The 25,000-nt window shown below is 39.8% G+C and overlaps 1 protein-coding gene across 1 annotated transcript in view; it reads left to right on the plus strand.

Moving 5' to 3' along the window:
* The window catches only part of LOC138007322 (uncharacterized), a 227,884-nt gene that overhangs the window by 73,221 nt on the left and 129,663 nt on the right, over nucleotides 1-25,000 (plus strand). The window contains exons 68-90 of the mRNA XM_068854143.1: nucleotides 1,200-1,415; nucleotides 1,544-1,756; nucleotides 1,933-2,139; nucleotides 2,308-2,553; nucleotides 3,409-3,621; nucleotides 3,814-4,026; nucleotides 4,645-4,854; nucleotides 5,254-5,478; nucleotides 5,994-6,206; nucleotides 13,131-13,352; nucleotides 14,058-14,246; nucleotides 14,770-15,104; nucleotides 15,185-15,446; nucleotides 15,671-16,014; nucleotides 16,172-16,430; nucleotides 17,402-17,742; nucleotides 19,859-20,111; nucleotides 20,590-20,930; nucleotides 21,144-21,396; nucleotides 21,539-21,879; nucleotides 22,197-22,455; nucleotides 22,605-22,811; nucleotides 24,363-24,566. Of these exons, the coding sequence (XP_068710244.1) occupies nucleotides 1,200-1,415; nucleotides 1,544-1,756; nucleotides 1,933-2,139; nucleotides 2,308-2,553; nucleotides 3,409-3,621; nucleotides 3,814-4,026; nucleotides 4,645-4,854; nucleotides 5,254-5,478; nucleotides 5,994-6,206; nucleotides 13,131-13,352; nucleotides 14,058-14,246; nucleotides 14,770-15,104; nucleotides 15,185-15,446; nucleotides 15,671-16,014; nucleotides 16,172-16,430; nucleotides 17,402-17,742; nucleotides 19,859-20,111; nucleotides 20,590-20,930; nucleotides 21,144-21,396; nucleotides 21,539-21,879; nucleotides 22,197-22,455; nucleotides 22,605-22,811; nucleotides 24,363-24,566 (5,766 nt within the window). The remainder of the gene's footprint in view (nucleotides 1-1,199; nucleotides 1,416-1,543; nucleotides 1,757-1,932; nucleotides 2,140-2,307; nucleotides 2,554-3,408; nucleotides 3,622-3,813; nucleotides 4,027-4,644; nucleotides 4,855-5,253; nucleotides 5,479-5,993; nucleotides 6,207-13,130; nucleotides 13,353-14,057; nucleotides 14,247-14,769; nucleotides 15,105-15,184; nucleotides 15,447-15,670; nucleotides 16,015-16,171; nucleotides 16,431-17,401; nucleotides 17,743-19,858; nucleotides 20,112-20,589; nucleotides 20,931-21,143; nucleotides 21,397-21,538; nucleotides 21,880-22,196; nucleotides 22,456-22,604; nucleotides 22,812-24,362; nucleotides 24,567-25,000) is intronic.

The raw sequence follows: 25,000 nt of genomic DNA on the forward strand, positions 1-25,000 counted from the left end.
TGTTAAATATTCGGGACGCTGATTTTGATGTCGAACTAGCAGGGTCTATATATTGCGATTATTATACAAACATTTCCCATTCTTTATTCTCATGTTATAGTGATGAAGTTTTAGTCCAAATGATTGCTTTTTGAATTTAGAAATGAGCACTTTTAACAATAACAATGATAATGATAATGATACTGATAATGATAATGATGATGATGATGATGATGATGATGATGATAATATTAATAATAATATTGACCAGAAAGTCACCAGAACTGAAGACGAAAAGTTTGAAAAGTACCAGGAACTAGCATTTGAAATCAGAAGGATTCATGGAGCCTCGAAAGTCACAATAACACCTATCGTGATTGGTGCTCTTGGAAGCATTTCAAAAGGTGCAAAGACCTTGTTTGGCAAGCTGGGTGTACCTGACTTCCTTGAACGTGTACAATTATCGGTCATTCTTGGAACTACTCACCTGTTGCGGAAAGTGTTGTGTCTCTAAGCTACAGTAGAACACCCGACAACTGGAGAGAATCCAATAACATCATAATAACAATAACAGGTCAATTTCTATAGCGCCCTGTCCAAAAGCTCTAAGGCACTTTACAGTAAAAGATAAAAAAATAAAACAAAGATAAATCAAAGTATAACAAAAATTATTCATTAAAATGACGCGTAGAAAGGTACGTTCTTAAACTACGCTTGAAAGAAACAAGATTAGATCTACTTTTAATATTCTCTGGAAGGTTGTTCTAGAATCTAGGAGCGCACACCGAGAACGCACAATCGCCACGAGATTTGAACTTCGACTGTGGGATCATTTTACTAAAAGCACGTCACAGATGTAACTAGGACATAAATTATTAAAAGCTTTAAAGATCAGGAGTAAAATTTTAAAAGAAATTCTCTACTCAATAGGACGTCAGTGAAATTCTTTAACTAAAGGAGTAATGTGGTCATATTTACGACTACATAACATCAGCCTAACAGCCCAGTTTTGAACTAATTGAAGTCTATGAACTATGACAGCGTCATACGTGTTAGAAGTAAAGGGCGCCGAAGTCCTGTCAGCCAGTAGAACGAAGAAACAAACAAACAAACAAACAACGAACTTGTGTTTTGAATTTACCATTTTCCCTTCCTGGTTTCTAATGATTAATCCGTATGAGTTTAAACAGTTTTTGACTTACATTTTGATGTTTGTGCAGCTAAGAAAAAGACCGTTTGTGAGATGGAAAGCAGTCAGGGTGCCTTGGTGCAGCAGACACGTTTTCAGTTTACCCGGTTTGTGCCACTGTGTGACGGTTTTGGCGCGTATCGTAAAGTGCAATGTGGATCACTTGGAGAATGCTGGTGTGTGGATCGATATGGCAATGAGTTACCAAGGACCAAGACGAAAGGGCTCGCTTACTGTGGCGTAGACGGTAAGAATTTCGCTTTTTTTTCTGAGTACCGTCCTCTCCCTGTTTGTTGTTAGCCTTTTTCACGGAATTAAGATCACGTTACCATGCTTAGCACCCCATAGCACTGTTTTTATTTTACACGTAAATAGCTGGTCTCAACCGTTGTCAGATGGAAAGGCTTTCTGTTTTGGCCTGGTCTGGGTCGGCAGCACCTGGTATGTTTGTACCCCAGTGTACATACTTTGGTGAATTCAAGCCTGTTCAATGTGCACCGTCCGGAGAATACTGCTGGTGTGTTGATGAGAATGGCGAACCAATCCCCAGAACCCGCTCCACGAACAAGATAAGCTGCACTGATTCAGGTTAGACTTTTTTTAGAAGTTGTGAGTTTACATATTAGGAAACATATTTGAAAAAATAAATGTCGCCATAATATTTAGAGTAACTTTATGTCGGGGTTAGGATGTTCTTGTTATATTGCGTTAACTCTGGTGCGAAATTGTGTTTGTCTAGTATGATGTTCTTTTTTTTTATTCAGCAAACTTAACCGCTTGCCAGCTTGAACGACTTTATGCATCTGGTAGACCAGGCCATTTCCAGCCAGAGTGTTCTTCTAATGGTCAGTACAAGCCAGTGCAGTGCGAGAGAGGCATTTGCTGGTGTGTTGACCAGTATGGAAATGAGCTGTACGGAACTAAGACTTATGGAACTCCACAATCATCTTGCCCGAGTAGATCAACACCAGGTATTTAAGAATGTAGTTGTTCTTTAAAATGGTTATCGAGGGTTTCTAATTTATGTTTTATAGATGTTTGATGATGTATGTTAATTAACGATTTAAAAAAAGGAACATTTAAAGAGAGCATCCATCTTACAAGTTGACCAAACGTTGTCTTTTGCTTCGTTTTGCCAGGGGTTAAAACTACATGCCAGAAAGAACGGGCAAGGAGTCTGCTACAACCAGTGATCTCCGTAAAATTATCGCTTCAAATCGTCCAACCAATGAGACAATTGTCTCCCAAAGTGACGTGTGACTCAAATGGCGGATACAGTCCTGTGCAGTGCCATAGAGGTACACCATTCTGCTGGTGTTCAGATAAGTATGGGCGAGAAATTCCCAGGACAAGAATATCAGGGAAGCCTGAATGTGGACCAACAGGTAACTCTCAATCTTGCTTGAAAATTATGTGCAACCGAAAATGTATATTGGCGACTGCAGAACATATCAGATATTTAATTGTTTAACGAGCGCTCGTTGGGTATGAGATGGTAAATAGCCAACGAGGCGCGTAGCAAAGCGAGAAAATCCGAGCGAAATCGAAAAAACTTGATGAAGATGCGATGTTGTGTAATATCTGGTGGTCAGATAGACGCAGGATCATCACAAAAACATTTCTTACCTTTTCGCGAATTCTAAACGTCGGAATTGATCCAAAAAAAGTTTTTTTTTTGCTTTATTCACAGAGAAATTTCGCTATCCGGCAAAAACAATTTTAGTTTAGCAACGCTTAGCACAATCAATTGCCATATAAGGTCAAACTAAGGTATATGAGCTGATAACCGAGATTGGGTGAACCAATCAGAGCACGAGAAATGCATTAACCGAGGTTGAAAATTACCTAAATCGTGATATCAGAGCAAAGGTACTGAAAATACAGAATGTTCAGAATATTTTGCATGCAAAGTGCCCTACGCGTTGTTGTTGTGGCACTGCTCTGCCATAAGAAATATTTCTTAACAAACAGCTGTTAAGTAATATTCGTAAATAATCTCAATCATCGTTCAGTGACGTTTAACATCCTACGTGATCATTTTTCATAAGGGAACTCGTTTCTATAGGTATGTCTGCTTACATTCGGCTGCTTAGCCTGTCTAGGGCTCAGTGTTTCCACTGGCCACACCACAAGTGTTTGCGTCCTAGTTTCTCGACTGTTTGCTTTGTTTAGGTAACAATTCCTATACGTAGGCTATTGATCACCTATTTATCATGATTTTTTTGTCGATATATTCTCAGCTGGCCTTACCATTTGCCAGAAGGAGCGCCAAGTGTCTCTTGGGTGGAAAGGAATATCATCTCCTCGAGAGTTTGTCCCCACATGTCGACCAGACGGAGAATACGATGTTGTCCAGTGTGACATGTCCACAGGTATTTGCTGGTGCGTTGATAAGAATGGTATTGAGACACAGGGAACACGAACCCGGGGAGCACCAAGCTGCGGGCTAATGGGTGAGTAAATGAGTGTGGCTGAAGGTTATTACATGGTTCCTGACAGTGCATGAGACTTTCACTGTGAAAGGAGAATTGGTTATGTAAATTAAGTTTAAATACAGACATGATTTGTTGAAGTTTTCATGGAAAGTAGTCTTTGATGCCATTCACTGTCAAAACGAAGGCATGGTTTTCTGACTTATTCCATAGCTGGCTTGACCAAATGTCAAAAAGAACAAAAAACTGCTTTGGGACCATTGGGCAATGCACCACCGGGACGATTTGCGCCAGAGTGCGACGTTGATGGCCAATACAATAGAGTGCAATGCTACTCTCCTACTGGTTACTGCTGGTGTGTGGATACACTTGGGCGAGAAATACCAGGAACCAGGAGTAAGGGACGAGTAAGCTGCCCTGAGAAAGGTTTGTTCGTCATGATTTACATTGCAAATGTTGCAGCTTATCAGGATTGTTGGGAGGAATAACACTGTCAGCGAGAGTACAGTTTTCAGGGCCAGTCAAATCATCTGTGATACTTGAGTCGAAACGGTTGTCAGTCAACGAAATCAACAGCAGCCCTTCAAAAGTGATATGCTTCTCAAGTTATAGATTGGAAGATTTATAATTTCTAAACTTCTGTGAACGAGATTTATCTCATTCATCTTGACCATGAAATTTACACTGTGATGGGAAAGATAAGCCATATCCCCCAAGATAATTTGTAATTAGCTCCGGTGTATCTAATGCAACACCATGTGCAACACCATGTGCAATTATGTCACCTTCCACTAGGTCATCCTCCACTTCGTAAGCCAGATTTTTTTAAAATTCATTCCTCGTTCTCAAAAAAAGAGAACACTTTACAAACCCTTTAAGCAAAGAGAACGCCGGGTTTTTCCCAATCTCAATTTTTTGCATCAGGTTAAGATACATCTTTGTTGTTCTATTGCTATAGTTATACGCTTGATTAGGTAAATGGATCTCAGAGCTAGTACCGAGATCTGTAGTAATAGTATTCACTATTAATATGATTCCTTGCAGATGGCCTTAAAGAATGTGTTTATGACAGAGAAAGGTTGATAGTATCCGGAATAGTGGACATTGCATTCCCTGAATGTGATCAAGATGGGAAATACAAACCAGTACAATGCAGTTATGCTTGGGGCTTGAATTGTTGGTGCTCAGATAAAAATGGAAATGCTTACTGGAATACCACTGTTTACAACGGTGCTCCTGACTGCTCGGAAGAAGGTACGGTTCGCTAATCTTCAAAGGATGAATGAGTTGCAGACCTTTATTGATTGTAATTTTGTCGTTCGGTATCGACTTGAATGAATGTAAAAATGAGCTTTTATGTAATACCACGCAAATAGGGGAATAAAGAAATTCGTCGAAGTTAAGGAAAAATTAGAGAAAGAAGGGACAGTACCAATAACATTGCAGTAATTTAATCATCAAGTATGAAATATTATCTGGATTCCTGTTCAAGTAAACTTACAGAAGACCAGATTTGTTACCTTTATGCTTTCTCAAAGGTCAGAACCCCCAAGTATTATTCATTGTCCAGGTTTGTCAACTCCATCGGTGTAGTGTCGTGTAGTGTAGTGAACTTTTTGTTAGAGTAAGCGAAGCTTTTGTTTCTTTTTTTAGTTTTAAGGGGAATTCCTACGGATTGCGAAAAGCAGAGAGATGAAATTTTGAATTTCTATGATGAAGAAGTTGATGTAAATAGAGAAGTGCCTCAGTGTAAGCCTGATGGCAGCTTTGATGACATACAGTGTTCTGTAGCGACTGGAGAGTGCTGGTGTGTATATTATAACAATATCGAAATCCCTGGAACACGAACTCGAGGAAAACCTAGCTGCTCACCGACTGGTAAGAGATGAGAGTAAACTCACGTAGGCCGAGCTTAGAAACAACGTGGGAAAGTCACGTTCCGTGATCAAACATCGTGCTGAGAGGACGTTTCATTGCTAGACAAGGTTCTCCTGCATACTGGATTTCATGATAAAGACAAGACTGCTTTCAAAACCGTGCAAACGCATTTCAACAACAACAACAACGACAACAACAGATATAAGCAGTATTAATGACGTTACGATTAAGAAAATTAGCCAGCTATTTATCGCAAGCTTTTTCCCCAAATGACAGCATTTGTTGGGAAAAAAGAAAACTAGTAGCGTTTATTTCCTCATATTTGATAGCCTCACTAAAGATCACCGGAGGTGACAAGACCCGACGTCAATTTATGCCAAAATATTTATGTAGATAAATTTCAACTTTTAAAACTGCTAAACAATTGTATTTAGTTTTTTTTAAGCACACCAGTTTTCTAGCCCTTTTTCTATATTTTTTTCTCGCAAACGTTACTTGTGTACTTTTGTTTACAGCTGGACTAACTGAATGCTTATTGGAACGTCTAAGTGCCGAAGGGTATACTGGTTCTACACTACTAGGCCGCTTTTCTCCTGAATGTGATTTTGATGGGAAATATAAACCCTCGCAATGTGATGCTTTCAGTGACATCTGTTGGTGTGTAGATAACCAAGGACAAGAGATACCAGAAACTAGAGGTCGGGGAGAGAGGCAGTGTGTTTTGACAGGTGAGGTTTTTCTATGAATGCTCTTCAAAGTTATCGTGGAGCTCCGCGCGCGCGCACCATAGTCAAGAAAATATGGTAACCCATCGATGCGAGAAATTTTTGTTTTATAGCCATGACGTCAACGTCCGTCCGTTCAACCCTTCGTGTACGCCAATGTGACCAGTATCACGCTGGTTTACAGCATACATCTTTACATACATACATACATACATACATATATACATAAACACTTTTTGTTATGGAGGGTAACACTAAATAGCTAAAAGCTAATAAACTTGTGGCACTCAAAAACAAGAAAAAATACAGAATTCAAAGATCTAAAAAACTATGCTGTCAAATCTATATATTCTAATAAATATTAAATTAAATTAATATCAAGCTAAATACTCAAGTGATTTGGACTGAGCTGTTCTTTAAAAATTACATTAAATAAACTCTTCTTAAATACAGGAAGAGAATCCGTACTTCATAATTCTAAAGATAACTTATTCCAAAGTTTACGAGGTCTAACCAAGAAAGACTTTCCCCCTTCTGTCTCACGTATATACTTAGGGCAAACTAACCCTAACCCTAACCCTAACCTAATGTTTGATTAAATAATTGGGTAAGGTACCCTGAATAAGTTTTAAAACGAGATGCTTCCGTGAAGCATACACTGGGTTGCCTGTGGTATATGTTACAGAAAATCAGAAGGCACTGAATTGTGTGGCATTGAACTACGGCATTCCAGTCTCTGAAGAATAACAAATAAAAGAGAAGCGAGAAACATTGGCTTCTGGGCTGACGTGTTGATAATTTTCAAGTTCCCTCACAACTTGTTTTCACCACAAGTTTAAGCGTGCCCTCTGAGCATGTGACAGCTACAATAGTTCGCTGAAGTTTAACCCTGTTCGGCGGGGTTAGTTTCTGGATGGGAGATCAAAAACAATATACCCCTCAAAACAGAAGCATTGGACCGAAAATTCTATTTTAACGCTAACAAATGCGGACCAAGCAAGGAACTGGTTTTGTTAGCTCCCAAATATTGATGCAAAAGTAAATAAATAGTGGTACAAAGTTTTTGGGAAGAGCAGAAGTTTTCTGGACGGTCGATCGAGAATTAAATATTTTGCCATCAGCAACAACATTTATGACACGAAAACAACATTAATTTTTAACCCCGAATATAAAAAGTTACGATCACCGACAAACATTCTGGGAGATTTTTGCTATTCTACTTTCGGCTGCACAAGTAAAAGCGCAAAATCGAAAGTTACATCGGATTCAGAGGGCGCCGTGATGAAGTTACCGCGGTGTGTTTACTCGCGAAACATCATTTGACACAGATACCGGGTTTTTGTTTTTGTAAGTGTTAAAAAGTTTGACAAGAAATGTGCGAATTCAACACAAAGATCACAATCGCCCAATTCTTCAGGTTGACAGTCAAAACTTTACTCTCCAAGACGAGGTTATTTATCGCCAGGGGATAGCAGCTACTTTATTATTCATCAGTGTCAGGTTTTTTTGCCGGTTTTGGGGGTCATTTTGTTGAAACTCAAGCAAGCTTCCAACAGACCTGTTTATTTTCGTTACACTATACCACAAAAATGCTCCCGTATCACATTTCATTTGCACGTATGCAAATTTGTTAAGCTCGAAAATTACACAACATGATATTAAAGTTCACAAAGGCTGGAAATATCTCGGCAAAATCCTTTTCCAGCGAAAAATTAATCGAAACAAACAACATATTTACTATTAGAGGCAAAAATACCTTCCTATTTCATTTGCGTGCGTGCAAACAAGAGATGCAATCAAATACATTTTTGACAGTTCACATCAAAACCCTTTTCGACTCGGAACGCTGACCGTAAATAATGAAGCACAAAAGCGACAACAACTTTCATTCAAATAATTCTTCACTGTCACATTTCCAAATATTTTACACCTTTGCAGAGTTGAGTACAAAATACAGGTAAATGTAAATTGTCAGACAACTAAGATGCGACTTGAGTAAACACTGTGATGCATTCTTGTAGGCGTTCGATTCCTTCAATGTTAATTTGTTAAATCATAGTTAGTAACTATGGTTAAATCCATAAAAAAATTGCTATTTGATTTCCGTGTTTTATATAATACCAAGTTAGTAAAATATTAGAAACAAAGCTCACTTGATATCCAAAGGCGAAAAATGAAATTGTTGTCGAAGACCATTACTCGTCTCTTAAAATCCAGATATTTATTTTTCAGCGCTGTCTTGCTCATCCAACTGACGATCCATTCTTGAGCTCCATGAGGGTATATTTTGTTTAAAGATCCACTAAAACGCCAATCACGTCAATGACTTATCAGTGAAATTTCCAATTAATATTGTTATACCGAAAGACTGTGCAGAGTTGAGAACAGGTAAATACAAATCTGACAAATAGCGAGACAACTGAGATAACAGATCCACTATATGGATTCCTTCTCGGTCTTTGTTGAACCCATACTGAGTTACCAGAGAACTGTTCATTTGGTTTGAGTGTTGTACAAAACACCACACTTGGCAAAATTTTAGGAAGGCAGCTCACTTTGATTACGGCTCGACGGGCGACAGATTGTTGTCGAAGTCCTTTACTCGTCGCTTCTAACATTCGACCGCCTTTCTTGTTCAGTATCCAATTCGCTTGCATTATTGAACTTCATAAGGGTATATTTTGTTCAAAGATCCACTAAATCGCCATTCGCGTTACATGGCTTTCGACGCCATTGCCGGTTAAGTTAATCGTTCTACTGTGTCCACCAGAGAAATCTACGCATTGCCCACTACCCTCTCGATCCTAAGAAAATACGCGTAGAAGGCTCTATGCACAAAGACACCACTTAGCAGGGGAGTGACAGGCAAGACTTTTACCGACACGGAAAAAAAGAAAAAAACAAGAAAACGAAAAATAAAAAAAACGACGTAATTAAAGACAGATTCCGACTGGGTTTGCGGTAACCCAGTAACTAGAGAACAACTGCTTCTCTTATTTTATTCATAAAAAGGAATCCATTTTAACTTATTAAATAATTGTACAGAAGGCGAATCTCTATAGGCAGACAAAATAACCTTAGCCGCCCTTTTTTGCATCTTCAATACTCTGCTCAAGGACTCTTTATCACAATATGACCAGATAACACTAGCGAAGGTTATTATAGGATGAATAGGCCATTTTACAGTTGTTTTCTCAGCGACCTAGCCTATGAATGGCTGCGAGGCTGCCGGTGACCTTGTATTGATACAGCTTCCACTGCTTTTATCATGTAAATTGTGTTGTTGCAATTCAAATTAGTCCATATTATACATTACAAAAGCAAGAAATTTTTTATCAAAACAGGGTTACCGGCAACCTCGTTCCCATTCTCAGGCCAGATAACTTAGCTACAACTGTAAAATGGTCTACTATGGAATTATGATATAACAGTCTTTTCCTAAGAGACAGATAAACTCTGATTTTTCTGAGAAGCGCTATACGTTGAGAAAGCTTCTTACAAATTTTATCAACGTGTTGACTAAAAGATGAGTGACTATCAATATCCAAACGCAACAGAGTAGCACTAGAAACATTGCTCACTAGTTCATGATCACTAAACTTCACTTACATTTGTCTTGTCTACATTGATGGGAAGTTCATTTGACACAGTTCAGTTTAGGATTTCAGCTACAGAATTATTAAGGTCACGTTGAAGTTTGTGCTTAGACTTATAGTCAGCAGAGCAGGTGATGGTCGTATCATCAGCATTCAGATCTACATGGGCTGTAATATAAAGTAGCAAATCATTAATAAAGAAAATAAAGAAAAGAGGACCCAAAATAGATCCTTGTGATACTCCATGCTTAGTACAGGCCAAGGACGAATTCTTGCCATCAATGCAGACCAACTGACGTTTACCCGAGAGATATGACTGACACCAATCATATGCTCTTTCCTTAACACCATAGGCCTCCAATTTCAACCATTTTATTTTATTTCAACCATGTCGGAAGCTTTACAGTAGTCAACGAGTAGTACTCCACTCACTCTGTTGTTGTCCAAATTTAATAAGAGCTCATCAACTATTTTAATCAGAGCAGCCTCAGTACCATAGTGCTTACGAAAACCTGACTGTTTAGAATAAATCAAGTTGTTCACTTGACGAAAGTCATACAAGGAATCGTGGAAGCACAGAAATTGGACGATAATATATTAGAGGGGTCGCTTGCATCACTTTTTTTGATATTGGACATCCATTTTATGATCAATTGAAACTTGTCAAAACAAGGTATCCGCTGACCAGTATCACGTGACTATATCGCGGGCTCAACCTTAAAGCTCACCGAGGTCAGCTTTTTTTAAAAGTTGACCGCTGACCAGGTACTGGTTTTCGATTGGATTGTAGGCTCAACCCAGATTAAAACGAGCCTTCATATTTCGCGCGCTTTCTGTGGCTCGACGCGGCTACAGGGCCATACTACGTCAACCAGAGTTCTTACACAGTCAACGCTTTTCGTGTTCAGGTGGAAAACGGTTTGGAAAATGCTTTATTTCTGCATTTTTCGCTGGTTTGAATCCAGTTTAACATATGATAGCCTTGGCCCACACTGGTGCCTACGCAGTTATTCAAGTCAAGCATCAGAGGGATATAAACTTAAAGCTGAGTGTTTATTTTTAGTTTGTTTAGAGCTGCTTTTTACTCTGTATTGCAATTTTTGGCATATCTTTACAAGCACTGATAAGGTTGCATGATGCCTGGAGGACCTATGAGTAGAACAGAGAAAGAGAGCGACAACGACAAAACAGAATACCAGTAATAACTCGTACAAATTCTTTCCTTGGGCACTAAACTGTTTGTTATTTTTGTTACGGATGCTTCATTGAAAGTGGATGCGTGGTTTAATCGGTTTTTCCTTTGTTTAGGAATAACTCGAATTTTTACTCCCAACTAGAATTAAATAACAATTATCCGTTCTCTTTTGGACATAAAGAAAAAATTGATTTGTTTGTTTGTTATATTCTAAAACGCGAGCGAACAAGTGCTTTTTAATCCGTTTGCCCAACTGTTTTTCGATGTGCCTGGACAGTGACAAGAAAATTTTGCCCTTATGTTACAAACACGTAATCTCAATGAGTTCTCGTAAAATTAGGGGGAAATTTCATGAGCTTGTATTTTCAGAAGTTTGTTTAAAGCACCTAAAGATAATTTAGTGTTGGAGCGGATCTTGTTTGGAGTTCGTCCTCTCTTGGTTGCATTGCCGTATTTTGCCGATTCTTGTTCCAAGCCAAGCTGGCGTGGTTCAACGAAATACATCAAAATGTGAATGATCTCGTTTTTAGAGATAAAGTGGAATAAAGTACATCAGTAAAACTCTTTTTGACCTTGAATTTACAAAGTTTTTTATGGTTTCTAATATTACCGTGATTCCTATTCTCTGGCTATTGACAGTTGACTCTGAAATGGCTTTTTTCCCTTTTCCATTCGCTCGCTGAGGGTTTGCTTGTTTTCTTTTAAAACTCATGCGGTTCAAATAAAATTCATTGCCAAACTGGTGAATTGCAAAGTACGGCACTCATCCCTTCGCGGTTTTAAGCGTGAAATTTACCGTGGAATGCACTAGTTAGGCAATGAATTTTTCTATAGAAGAAAGCAAAGAACATCATTTAATTAAGCAACAACTGGAAACACCAGAACGCAGACAATTTGAAACCTTTTTTATTTTCACTTACCCTACAGGCTGCAAGAATAAATAACCAGGGAGCTCCGCTTTTAGGCTATTTAACAATTATTCCATGAGCGCGCGTTGGATATGAGATGATAGATAGCCAGCCAACGAGGCGCGTAGCGCCGAGTTGGCTATAATCATCTCATATCCAACAAGCGCGAGTGGAATAATTGTTTTATTAAAAACGCCCCCAAAATATAGAAAACTAGACTACAATAAAAATAAAAAGGCCCAAAAAATCACGCATATGCTTGCCGTGTTTGTAGATCATGGTATAATGGTTCATAATCCATGATGGCTTAGCCAACCAAAACTCTCGAATTGCATCCAATGATCCAGTTTTTCATAAATATCATTACCTTTGTTTAGATCTCATTTAGACCATGGCATCTAAGAACGTCACTTTAAAAAGTCAGGAACTTTAAAAAGTCACTTTAAAAAGTCAGGAACTCGCTTCTTTCCTTAGTTCAAACACTGAAATTAGTTCACATCTGCATCCTTTTCGGGTTTTATAAGGACACTTCAACGAGATCAGTGAGGCAGGTACCTTTCTTTTCTTTCTGCTTAATTAGGTAAGGTTCATAACTGCGATTACGTAAAAAAGAACTCAACTTTCTTCTTTGCGCAGTTCGTATATATTCTCTTCATCTATCGACTGTATGATTAAGCATAACTCTAGTCTCACAATAGTTGGAGCGTTAGAACTACAGTAGAACCCTGGTAACTCGAACTCTGAAGGGAAAAGAAGAACTGTTCGAGTTAGCGGGGTTTCGGGTTATCGGGGTCGATTAAAATATTCAATTTTTCAGGTCAATAATTACAGTGCGACGCGCCTTACCGTGGCCACCCAACAAACTTTCACAATTGACAACTACGTGTAAGTTTGTTAACTCAAACAACTCATTCAACGGTGTTCAACTTACAACCGTGCAAACTTTGCAAGGAGGGGTGACTGTCAATCAAATTCGCTCACCCTGATTGGCGTATAAGTTTTAAAAAGCTTTGTTAGGTGGCCACGGTAAGGCCCGTCGCACTGTAATAGCGTATTGGTTTACAGCACTTCGGTATACAATACAATGCAAATTAAACTTATTTCTCGGGAAACTAATACTTTTAGTAACAACTGTAAGGATTGTGTATTCTTCTGACAATGCAATACTGAATGTTTATTTACTACACTTAATTTATGTTCCCTTTTATATTCCCTTTGTATGTTTTAGGCGGCAGAGTAACAAAGTGTGAAGATCAGAGACGGAGAGCTCTTCAAAACAGTGCTCCGGGTAGTTTTATTCCACGGTGTAAAGAAGATGGCAGCTTCGAGGAGATTCAGTGTCAAGGCTCTGTGTGTTACTGTGTTGACAAGGATGGTAATGAAATATACGGCACAAAGACAAGTCGACCAAATGTACCAAACTGCCTTGTTCCAATACCAGAAGAAACTGGTAAGATGACTTTCGTGTGAATTCCAAACTCATAACCTTTGTTCACACGGCGTTAAAATTATTCATTGCTTCGTAAATTTGACAGCCTGGATAAATATATGGTGCTTTCGACACCTCACCTAGGTAGATACGCCCGCAGTTTGTCTGATGTCGTTGTTGCGAATTAAGATCTTTTGAAGAGGTTCCATTAGTGAAATTAAGCTGTGCAACACGTGTATATGCGATCTTTTTTGTCAAGCAAATCTCAAACGTCCTTATCTGAGAACTTGCCAGGATATCTATTTCAAACGACACATTTACGAGGCAACATAACTTTACAGTGCGACGCGCCTTACCGTGGCCACCCAACAAAGTTTCACATTTGACAACTATGTGTAAGTACGTCAACTCAAACAATCCATCCAACTGTGTTCAACTTACAACCGTGCGAACTTTGCAACGAGGGGTGACTGTCAATCACATTCGCACACCCTGATTGGCGTATAAGTTTCAAAAAATTTGTTAGGTGGCCACGGTAAGGCGCGCCGCACTATAAGTTCATGGGATGTTCAGACAATGTGAATTATTATTTTTTTGTCATTGAGACCCAGGAAAATGGCAAATTTAAGGCGTGCACTAAACATCGAAGGAAATTCTCGCATGCGTTTTGGAGATGTATTTAGTTAACACAAACGTTTTGAAAACTTTTATTCCTCGATCCAACAGAGAGTAGCTGTGTTGAAAAGTATCGCCAGGCCATGGAAAACTACAACATTGGGAGGTTTGTTCCACAGTGCAAACCTGATGGACGTTTCGAAGAGGTGCAGTGCGGAGCAGGATGGAAGTACTGCTGGTGTGTTGATTCTGCTGGTACTGAACTGCCTGGAACGAAAACAGAAGGATGGCCTACATGTGGTAAGATATGCAGTCGGTGATAGTGGTGATGTTTTGTTCTTTCTCTTATCACAATTACCTCACTGAAAATGGGGTAAAGAAATAGTTACCAGCTATTTAATTTTTGGCATAGTGTCACATACTCTTTCGTCCTTTTGACTTGCCTTTGGTGCATTGTACTCTGCTAAAACCACTTTTGCCTGCTTAATACTAACCTTAGATTTGCAGGAAAACATGTGCTATGAGCAGATCGTATCCTCTGGTGTATGAATATAACCAGCTGCTCGTCATAGTTTTTAAATACGATGAGGATGACCTTGCTAAGGTCATAGTATAGTAAATTCAATTTTTAATTAGTTGCCTGGCCAGAAAAAGAAACCTGATATACGCATTGTACACTTGATATTTTAAAATAAGCTTAGTATGGATAGTTATAAATTAGATCTTATCAGTAAGGTTTTAAAGGTATCCTTATAAAATATTATCTGTCATTGCCGTCTGTAATAGTTTATTTTTGCCTGTGTGTGTTTTTTTTGTTTCAAAGAAACTTCAAGCGGTGCAGATGTTGCTTTGGTTATAGACTATGCCACCTCCCCTGAGGTTGTTAAGCAGCTATCCAATTTTGTAAATACCATCATCGATGGCCTGGATATTTCGCCAAGAGGTGTTCACATTAGCCTTATTACCTACGGTTTCAATGCATCAATAGTTTTCCCATTCAATGAATTGAAAGGACCGTTGATGACACGGGATGCCGTGAAGAGTTTGGTAGAAGAAGCAACACCAATGTCTGGTAAACCGAGAATTGATACGGCTCTGCAGCTTGCGGACGAGAAACTGTTTACCTTAGAGGGTGGTGCGAGACCAGGCGTTCCGAGGGTAAGGAATATCTTTGATTTCCAAGAGCCTTGTCGTCTTACCCTAATTATTGATGCGTCTGTCTTGTTCTGTTTTTACAGTTCCTTATTTTGTTGTCTTTGGATGTAACCACTAAAGATCCTAGTATGACACCCCTCAGAGAAGCCTCCCAAGGTCTTAAGGACAAGTACGTCAAGATTTTTTCAGTGGGAATCAAGCCTCTTGTTGATCAAAAAGATCTGGAAGACACCACATCCAAGCCTTCGAACGTTTACATCATTGCATCAGATCAATTAGCCAGTACAGGAGAGAGAATCGCTGATATTCTTAACGGTTTTGTCCAAGATCCTATCCCTGAATCTGGTGGGTAACACATAAGTGGTACTTATAGTAATCATTGTGCCATTACATAAGCCTACAACCTAACATGATCTCATCACACTTAGTTACTAGCCGTCTTGGCCACACAATCCTCTTTAACTAGCAGGGAAAAAGACCAATATTCTATACCAAGACGATCCTCATTTTAAACAGAAAATAGTTGGGCTTTGTGTGAATGTTGTAATTTTTTATTCTCACTCCAACAGATCTTGCACTCGCAGCCGATATTGGCATTTTAATTGCATCCTCACCAGAAACTACACCACCCAAATGGTCTTCGATGCTCGGTAATGTCATCTCCATTGTGGAAGCTTTTCCAGTGTCTCAGAGAGGTTCGCACTTTGCAGTTTCAACAGTCGGGACGGTCATCAAGAAGGCTCTGAGCTTCAATACTCTTAGTGGCTCAGACAACAATTTGAAAGAGGTGAAAACGCGTATTTCAGAGATTCCATTCGAAAAAGCGGAAACTACAAGGCTAGATCTTGGGCTTGAACAGGCGGCAGATGAAATGTTTACTGAGGAAAATGGGGTTCGAGAGGAAGCTTCAAAGGTAAATACTCTCCAAAGGATTTGTTAGTCTAACTAGGTAAGCGTCAATCAGACCACCCCAGAGAGACCAGTGTATCTTTTTTTATCACCTCTCGTGTCATTGTAAAAGCTAGGATATTTCGTCATTAACACAGAGATGTTCTTAACAAATTTTCTAGTTTCTGTTGCTGGTGACAGACGGAGAACAGACAAAGAACCAGACCTACACACCTTTAGCCAGTGCTGCTCAGAGGGTGAAAGATAAAGACGTGGAAATAATCGCTATTTCTACGAAACCTGAAGATGAAATCAACGTGGATGATCTCCGTGACATAGCCTCTGGTGTTGGTGATGAGAATGTATTTGTTGTCACACCTAGTCAGCCTTCGCCTGTTATAACCTCAAAAGTATCTAGTAAAGTTAAAAGAATAGCCAGAGGTAAGGAACAGAATACGATAGCACAACTTATTTTTCACCCGATATTACCGCAGCACAAACAGCGTTGCTATAGTACTTTTTTCAGTCTTACGTCGATGATGAATCTCGAAATGTTCTGTACAGGAAATATACCCTTATCTCCCATTCTTTACATTTTTTCGATGGGGTAGCTTTACTTTAAATACATTACATGATGATGTAACATATAATTTCTTATTAAGTTGCCGTCTTAGCGTGTTTTTAATACAGGAGAGTTGAGAAACTAAAAGTTTCTTTCGTTCTCTCCTAATATATGTAATATTTAACAATTATTCCATAAGCGCGCTTTGGATATGAGATGGTAAATAGCCAACGAGGCGCGTAGCGCCGAGTTGGCTATAACCAGTCTCATATCCAACAAGCACGAATGGAATAATTGTTTTATTAAATTCCTTCAACTCCAAAAATTTGGAAGTACGAAATACGAGCGGAAAAAGCGAGCAAATAAGAGCGAAATCGAAAAAAACTTTTATGAGAACTGATGCGATGTTGTGTAATACCTTGTTGTCAGACAGACGCAGGCTCATCATAAAAACATGTCTTGCCTTTTCGCGTACATCTAAACGTCGGAATTGATCCAAACTTTCCACAAAAAAAGTTTTTTTCCTCCTTTTTGGCTTTATTCAAAGAGTAATTTCGCATTCCGGCGAAAACATTTTTAGTTTAGCAACGCTTAACGCAATCATTTACCATATAAGGTCAAACCAAGATATATGAGCTGATAACCGAGATTGAGTGAGCCAATCAGAGCACGCGAAATGCATTATCCGAGGTTGAGAATTTAATAATTATTGATATTCCAATATAGACACCGTGAATTGCATGGAGACGGCACCAGTAATGCACCTTGTTGGTTGTTTGTACTGTCTACTGACATTAAGTAATTTATCTTATCTTCGCTCTTACAATTTTAACTTTGTTTGCATTTTTAGAGCGCATTTACCCCGTTGACATCGCCTTCTTGATTGGATCCTCGCCAACAACCACGAAAGAACAGTGGAAACCCACCCTTGACTTCGTGAAGTCCATCGCCGACCAATTTCCAGTGTCCGAGATAGGGGCCCGTATTGGCGTGATATCATTTGATGCTAAACCTAAAGTTGGATTTGCATTTAATGCCTTATCTGGCCCCCAGCTTAATAATTATGAGGTCGGAAGATTGATAGATGGAGTTACCTATAGTAACGGAACCACCAGGATTGATCGTGCCTTGAAACTTGCCAACACATATCTCTTCACACCTGAAGGTGGAGCGAGAAAGAATTCTGTAAAGGTTTGAATAATCCCAAATTTTGCACAATATCCACTCGTCCCTTCGAATTGTTCACTCAGTTAAAAAAATGGAAAAGGTTGTACAGATATACGTTGAGTAGTAATTATCAAGATGGGTGACGAAATCAATTCCAAGTGAAGCTTGGGCTGGCCAAAAGACAGGTACCCCAAGCTAACAATGCAATTTGAACATCACGGTCAGTTAAAATTATAAGCGTTTGTATGGGAATTTGCAAACGTGTTTGCGGAGTCGAAATAAAGAATATGAACCGAACAGAAATGCCTTACCTTGTATTCTCGATACCTTATCAGTGTTTTTGTGGCGTACTTTGGCCATTTCAGCGCTATTCCAGTGGGTTGTAGGTTCGCTGTTTTCTCTCTCTATATTTATCTTCAAGGTTGGAAACTCCGATGAAGCAGTCGGAAACACAAGCTGCTGTAGATTCTTCCAAAAAGCTCAAATCGACCCGACATTCAACTGTGACCAAGGATGATAGTGCTGCTACATATTTCAATCCTGATATCAGACAAACTTTCATGAAAAGGAATTTAAAATCGCCGAAGTGGGCTGATTTGCCCTTAGCAACATGCTTGGTTCGGAAGTTCCTTGCACGAAACCGTTGAAGAACACCTTACCGACCGGGCCCAAGGTTCAAGTTAGTCACACACAGGGTGGGCGACGAGGCTTTAGACTCAATGACAGGTACAACGTGCGGCCCTTCTCAGGGAAGTACTGAGCTGTCACGCAGATACGGACGAAGCTCAGGGAAATGCTGATGCATTATAAAGATGTTTCGCAAACAAAACATAAACATTCAGTTTGTTTTATAGTGTATCTGTCACTGACATGGTTGCCCTCCCGGTGTGTAACAAATTTGAACCTTGGGCCCGGTCGGTAAGGTGTTTTCCAACGGCCGTGCACGGAACCTCGTGGCAAAGCATCGCCGACGCAAATTTCCCTTTCGTAAACGGTCGTTGCCATTTCTCAGAACGGTCATTGCCATTTGAAAGGAAAGAAAATTAAAAGAAACAAACTAAGAAAAAATATTAACAAAAGAAAAAAAAAAGAAAAACTGGGGGAAAAAGTCCGAAAATTTCAAGACTCGAACTCGGGTTCTTAGCCCTCACCCTAAACAGAACCCTAACCCGAACCCTAACTCATATGACCAGCGACACACAACTCCCAGTAATCGCAACCTTTTGAGTTCTTAGACCTAATGAGTGTAATTCAGAGCTAAAAAATGGCATCGACCGTTTCATATGGCAACGACCGTTCTGTGAAATGGCAACGACCGTTTACGAAAGGGAAATAAGCATCGCCGAAAGTCCTCGATGGAAGGGAGCAGTTAGATTAGCCAACCCGAAATTCCCGCACCGCGGCTGTTTTTGTCCGATTGAGAAAGGCATTAGTTAGAGGAGGATATTAACGTGCACTGGGCTAAATCTGGAAGCGACCTGAGCGTTCGGATTGAATTTACGGCTGATTTCCTTCGATGGATATGCGAGACCGCCGCCAGCAAGTAACCAACCCTGCGGAATTATATATATGAGAGAGAAACGGTAGAACTAAAACTGCCTAGAATCGCGCTGAAACGTTCAGAAATGCTAAGAACATACCATAAATAAGACAAGGAGGCAAGGTGAGAAATTCTGGTGTATTTTTATTTCTACTTTAATGCCCTAAAAACGATCGCTAAATTCCCGATACAAACCCTTATAAAATTTATGTAACTCAACAATGATACTCCATGAGCTTGGGGTACCTATGGCCAAACGAGAAAAGATGTTGCAAAAGTTTCATTTTGAAACTCAAAGGAAACGAAATTTTAGCCGTATGTTCGGTCTTCGACATATTATTGCTTATTTTTTAATGCACTCGAAAGCAAAAGGAAAAGAGAGAACCGTTCCTTGTTCGTAACTGGCAAAGAAATTCTTGTGATAACAGCCTATGACTTTGTTGTATTATGGGGATAAACGCACTTCACCCGGAGCTTGTTGGCGAGGCACCGCCGAGCAGATTTTGGCTGTTAACTAATATAAATATTGTTACCACTTCAATTTGCTTTGTGGCAAAATCCTGTTCAAATCTGATCAAGTTTTTTTGTTACCTTCTACAGCTGCTATTTGTAATTACTGACTCTGGACAAGCCCCTGATCAACAACCATCAACGTCACTTAACGAAGCGTCTAAACCTCTCAAGGAAAAGGGTATTGAGATCTATGCTCTTGCTGTCGGAGGAAAAGTCCCCGAAAAGAACCTAAAGGAAATCGTCTCAAGACCACAGAATATCTTTGCGCCCACAAGCTCCGTTGACGATCTGTATCAGCGCCAGCCCAACGTAATCGATGACTGGAAAAAATCTTTAAGAGGTCAGTTAATTAGTCGATGTCTTTCTATCAGTGACATTTTGCTAAGTTGGCCCATGAAGGAAAGAAACCGTTTGCCACTTTTAATGTTATAGTGTCTCAGAAACGTTTAGGGCTTGGGAAAAAAATGAAGATTCAAGTGGTTTTGTCAGGATCGTTTTCTGTCGAATGGTGCATGCCCATCTATGACTAATAATATGTTCTGCGAGTTACCTTTGGAGGCATCTTAGTTCGCCACTATCTGTTGTTTATTTTCCCATTATTATTTCAAACGAAACTGTACTGAATATTCATCAAAAGAGTGGAAGCATTTCTGTGATCACGAGCGAGTTTTTACCACCCTTCGGGTTTACATACCATGGAACATTCTTTGTAACCTCTTGCTACCCCATTAGCACGAAAATGCTGAACTTTTGTCCGTGTGAAATGCTTGATTCAAAACTTTATTTTACAAATTTGGTCTATTTTCCTATCTTTTAAGATCGCTGGGTGGGTGTAGACATAGGCTTTGTCGTGGAGGCTTCAGAAAGTGTGACACCCGAGTTATGGACTGACTTCCTTAATATTGTTAAGAGGACAGTAGACCGCTTTCACATATCACCAAGTGCTGCAAACGTTGGAATGATATCATTTGGAGATAGCAGCAAAGTTGTGTTTAACCTCAATACATTACCTGACGAAGTCCTCAATAACTATGAAGTAAAAAGGCTTGTACATAAAGCCACCCTGCAGCAAGGAGCATCTAGGCTTGATCTTGGTCTTAAGGCAGCATTCGAAACACTGTTCACAGAACAAAATGGGATGAGGAAATGGGTGCCAAAGGTACGTTTTTTTTACGGTAATAGGGACTTTTATCTACGTTTATTACCTATGAATGATTTGCATTCTATCATATTTCTTTCTTTTAATTCCCTAGTTGAATGTCTATTTTTTATATCTCAACATTGAAGCAACACAACACTGTTAGAAACTCGTCAACGCTTTAACTCTTCATCATGTCTAATGATAAACAATTGAAAAACTGCCTTTTTACAGCTCTTGTTCGTGATCACTGTTAGTGCACAGTCCAACTACCCTGGAAGGTACACACCTCTGGACACAGCTGCGCAACCTTTGAAAGACAGTGGCATAAATGTGTATGTGGTTGGTGTAGGACCAGATGTTGATGACCAAGAACTAAATGATGTCGCATCTCAGCCACAGAATGTTTACAGGGTACCACTAAGTCGCTTGTCCAACTTTGGACCAGCTGTTTGGGACAGTTGGCAAAAGTATATTCGTGGCAAAGGTTAGTTAAAAGCTTAAGCTTGCAGTCTCCACGTTTTGCTGTTGTTCCCTATCGATGCACAATGTTGATACAACCATACATTCTAGCTAAAATGCCTTTCTTTTTTGAGGCAGTAGGTTGATTGTGTAATTTCTTCCCATAGGCTTGTATCCCGCAGCAGATGTTGCATTCCTTTTGGGTTCATCGTCTCGAACAACTCCACAGACGTGGACTGCATTCCAAACGTTTGCAAAGACAGTGGTAGATACATTAGGAGCGTCACCCGATGGAGTCCATTACAGCGCAGTTGCATTCAACTCTGTTCCGCGAATCATTTTTCGCTTTAACACTCTGCTAGGACCTCAGTACACGGAGAGCAACGTCAAGCGGCGTATTGATGAAATGAGATACATACAGGGAGCCACCCGTGTTGATAAAGCACTAGATATTGCCAACAGTGTATTGTTTACACCTGCGTCCGGAGCAAGAAGAGATGTCCCACAAGTAAGTTAATGTTATTTCTTTCAACACAAAGTAACTGAAGCACATTTATTTTAGGCACAATACACGTTACTGAAGGATGGTAATGGAAAGAGAGTCCACCTTCTTTGAACGTCCTACTTGAATTTGCTCCTTCAAAGTGATGGTTTGTTTGTCATCTTATATGAAACGGGAATTGTAACATCTCAAACCAGAAATGTTGTCATCAGCTATATTCTGCTTCAAAGCCAAGCTCAGATTGCCTTAATGTGGCCTTCATTCCTTCGAGTGGATTAAATAATCGAGTTTACTTATTTAAGTGGCTATTTGCCTTGTTTCAGCTGGTCATTGTATTAATTGATGGTCCACAAGATAAGGACGAAGTTCCATCTGTGTCCAAGGCGTCACAAGTACTGAAGGATCGTGATATTGATATTTACGCTGTTGGCTTATTGCCCTATGCCCCAATAGAAGAGCTTCAGGACATAACATCCGAAGTGGCAAAATCCTTCTCCTATACCATTGATGACCTTCCGCAACGAACACCACAGGTTCTCAATCCATTGTATGACACCTGGTTGTACAGACTGCGCCCAACAGGTAATCTTGTTACCCTGATTTGTTCGACCCGTGATTTACCTCAACTTCTTATCTCTGATTTGTTATCTTTAGAATGAAGTACGGATATTGATAGACGATCTTCCATTTTTAACGTCATTTCGTTGTCTCAAACCGTTTTCTGCTTGCAGTTTCCTCTGACACTGAATGTAGACTGGAATATCAGACAGCGTTGAAAAATTATGTGGTTGGTCGATATGTACCACGCTGCAGACCAGATGGTAGCTATGAAGCTCTTCAATGTCGCTCCACAGTCTGTTTCTGTGTAGATAAATATGGGAGAGAAATTTCGGGTAGTCGAAAGTCTTCATTGAGTCCTCCAAACTGCCTTATGCTTGGTATGTATGATGACTATTTGACTTTCACTTTAGTTAAAGGTAGAACGCCTGATTGCGCTAATGACATGGTGGCTCAAACAGTATGGACCCCAAGTAACCAAGCGCTAACATTTTAAGGAACTAATTTGTGCCAGCGCTATAGGAACGTGGAAAATTTTAAATGATAGAGTTTTAATCGATGAATTAATTATCTAGTCGGAATTTAATGTCAGCCAAGACCAAGAATCCTGACTCACTACCCTTATTATGGGAAAGCAATTTTAATTTCTCCCAAGCCTGTTGTGTTAACAATGCATGGGGGCGTGTCTAAAACATGACATGGCGAAATGACGAAGTGTAGAAATGGTGATTCTCTAATATTTCCTCACTGCTGGCCCCGGTACAAAAATTCGCATTTCTTAAAGATTTTTAGAGCTTCACGAGATCTTTAAACATCTTTGGGATTATGCTTTTTGTTCATTGGTTTTAAATTATATCAACAAAAAGGCTATCAAAGTGAATCAGTATCAGTACTTCTAACAGTATAGGACTCAACGATTTTTAGGAGATTTTATTGGAACTTTAGAGGTGCAACTGGACCAACCTTAACCCGTTGATTATTGTCTGGCAAAATACGTCCAGCTTTATCCACGTCCCATCTATCCCTGGTGACGTCATCACTTTTAACGGTCAGGAACAGCTTTGTCCACTAACGTGTGCAGGGAGAAGAGATCTTTCAAACTATACCAGAATGAGCACAATTCAGTCAAGGAAACTGGAGAAACGGCCAAAAAAACCATGTAACACTGACCTGAAAATCTCCATGAAAAGCTTGCTCCATTACCCACCTACCTTTCTGAGCACCTAATTCTAAGATGATGAAAGGTTTCTCAGAAACTCTTCCCACCAAAATAAAGGCTACCAAATGCCCAGCAAGTTGAAAAAAGAAACGAGGCAAGGAAAGCGAAAAGTGCAAGTCGAAAGTGTTGTGCTACTTTTAAACCCAAAAACTGTCGAAATTTTGCTTTCTGCGCATGCCCGAACTTTGCAAGCGCTTATTTTGCGCCTAGCTGAAAAGGTCGTGGAGTGTTCAACCTGGAAACGGGTTTGTAGGGAAATTTAGCTCTTAAACAGCACGACAGTGACCAAAAAACCCCTCAACTGGCTTCAAAACGTGTTTTTTCGGCCAAATCTCCAGTAGCCAAAGGGTTAAAAAAAAAAAAAGTCATAGTCGTGATTTTTGTATCTTGGCCTCCTCCCTGATTCCTAAATATTCGATTTTGCATGATGTGCTCAAGCTCATTAAACACTCTTATAATATCTCTTTCGTGGGAAACTACAAAACCGAGATGACAGAGCGTATCAAATAGCGATGCAACGTTTGCCTTAGTCAGGATCACGAGATAGGAAGTGCCCATTCCAATAAAGATGTTAACAGTTCTTTAAAGAACCTAAGGGAGGGACTTGCCCGTCCAAACCTTGTCAAGAATTAGATGGCAGCATCTCTCCTGTCAGGTCTTAAAATGCTTTTTGTCATTAAGCATGCACATTCTTACCAGAAGTTTTAATCAGGTGATGAACCAACCGAGTGCCAGAAGCGATACAGGAAAGCAGTTAGCAGTCAATTGTATACACGAGGTGGAGAAATGCCTAGGTGCATGCCAGATGGATCTTATGACGAGGTCCAATGTTGCCCTAGCGGATACTGCTGGTGCAGTAACAGCTCTGGATCGGTATATGGACTCTCCAAAGGATGGCCTTCGTGTGCTACAGGAGGTTGGTTAATATATATTGTCTTCAGAGGGATAAGCTGGCCTTCAAGCAAACTTTAGCGTGTCCAGACCTTTCTGTCCTGGAATATTTCAGTTGTTGCTTTCCTTAACGCCGATAGCAGTTTTTTGTTCGTAAACTTTCTTTATCAGGAGGAAAGTGGAAAGGCGATAAACAGGTCGTTTAAAGGGTTTCTAAAGCAGTTTAGGCCCTTGCTGTTACGAAAAGTTCTCCATGAATTGTAGGCGCAAACCCTTTTGGCGGTCATCGCTTATAGCAGTCATTGTTTGTCTTCGGCGGTCTTCGGTCAAGCTGTCAGCGGACTCCGAAGCAAAGGCTCACGCGGATCGTCGTGGTTTTCGTCGGCCAGGTTTTCATGACTTTTTTTCTCGGCGTTTGGAGAGGTTTTCATAGTTAGTTTTTGAGCTTTCCCCCAGCTC

The sequence above is a fragment of the Montipora foliosa genome, chromosome 1, assembly GCF_036669935.1.
Source record: "Montipora foliosa isolate CH-2021 chromosome 1, ASM3666993v2, whole genome shotgun sequence".
NCBI classification, from domain to species: Eukaryota; Metazoa; Cnidaria; class Anthozoa; order Scleractinia; family Acroporidae; genus Montipora; species Montipora foliosa.